General features: G+C 64.3%; 1 protein-coding gene across 1 annotated transcript in view; it reads right to left on the bottom strand.

Moving 5' to 3' along the window:
• The window catches only part of BTG1 (BTG anti-proliferation factor 1), a 2,746-nt gene extending 2,166 nt beyond the window's left edge, over positions 1 to 580 (bottom strand). The window contains exon 1 of the mRNA XM_006923824.2: positions 70 to 580. Within this exon, the coding sequence (XP_006923886.1) occupies positions 70 to 217 (148 nt within the window). The 5' untranslated portion in view covers positions 218 to 580. The remainder of the gene's footprint in view (positions 1 to 69) is intronic.
• Between the last annotated feature and the right edge of the window lie 251 nt (positions 581 to 831).

Below are 831 nucleotides of genomic sequence, written 5' to 3' on the forward strand. Positions count from 1 at the left end.
GGTCCGGCCCCGGGGTGTGGGGCCCGTATCCCCCCGGCGCCTCTTGCCCTCCCTCAGCGGCCCGCTCACCTGCCAGCAGCTCCTGCAGGCTCTGGCTGAAGGTCTGCAGCTGTCGCTCGCTCGTAAGCCCCTTGGTGCGGAGGAACTTGGAGATGAAGGACACGGCGGCGGCGATCTCGCCTATCATGGTGGCGGCCCGGGTGTAGAAGGGATGCATGGGGGCGGCGGATGGGGGCGGCCCGGGGCGGCCGGGGCTCGGCGGCTCGGCCCCGACGGCGGAGCGGCCACCCCGGGCTCCCTCGCAGATCAGAGGGCTGAGAGGAAGAGAGGGCGTGAGGAGTGGACGGCTACTTTTTTTCCTCCTTTCTTTATAGTAAAAAAGTTACTTTCGAGACAGGAGGCGGCAGGAGAGAAAAAGAGACGAGCGATGGCGGCCTGGTCACATCGCTCGGACCTCCCCAGCCGCCTCCGCCTCCAGTTCCGCAGCCTCCGAAGCTCCCAACAGTTGCATTTCCAGCTCCAAGGGGCGAAGAGATGTAGATACCGTGCAGCACTTTTTATAGCGCCGCGGAAAGGAAGTGCGTAGCTGGAGCGTAACAGCCGACTCCAGCCAATCCGGAGATCGCACCATTGTGACGCAAGCAGGTTCGGAGTCGGAGGGGGCGGGAAAAGGGCTAGGGGGCGGGCCCAGAGACCGGGAAGAGAAGGAGGAGCTGACGTAATCCGCTTGTAAACAAATAAACCCCAAGCGGCGACCGAAGACGGGGGAGCTGTGAAGGGGGTGAAGGAAACCGAGGGTGCGCGTGTGAAAGCCCCGCCCCTAGTCCTAGC

Source organism: Pteropus alecto, unplaced genomic scaffold (genome assembly GCF_000325575.1).
Source record: "Pteropus alecto unplaced genomic scaffold, ASM32557v1 scaffold76, whole genome shotgun sequence".
Lineage (NCBI taxonomy): Eukaryota > Metazoa > Chordata > Mammalia > Chiroptera > Pteropodidae > Pteropus > Pteropus alecto.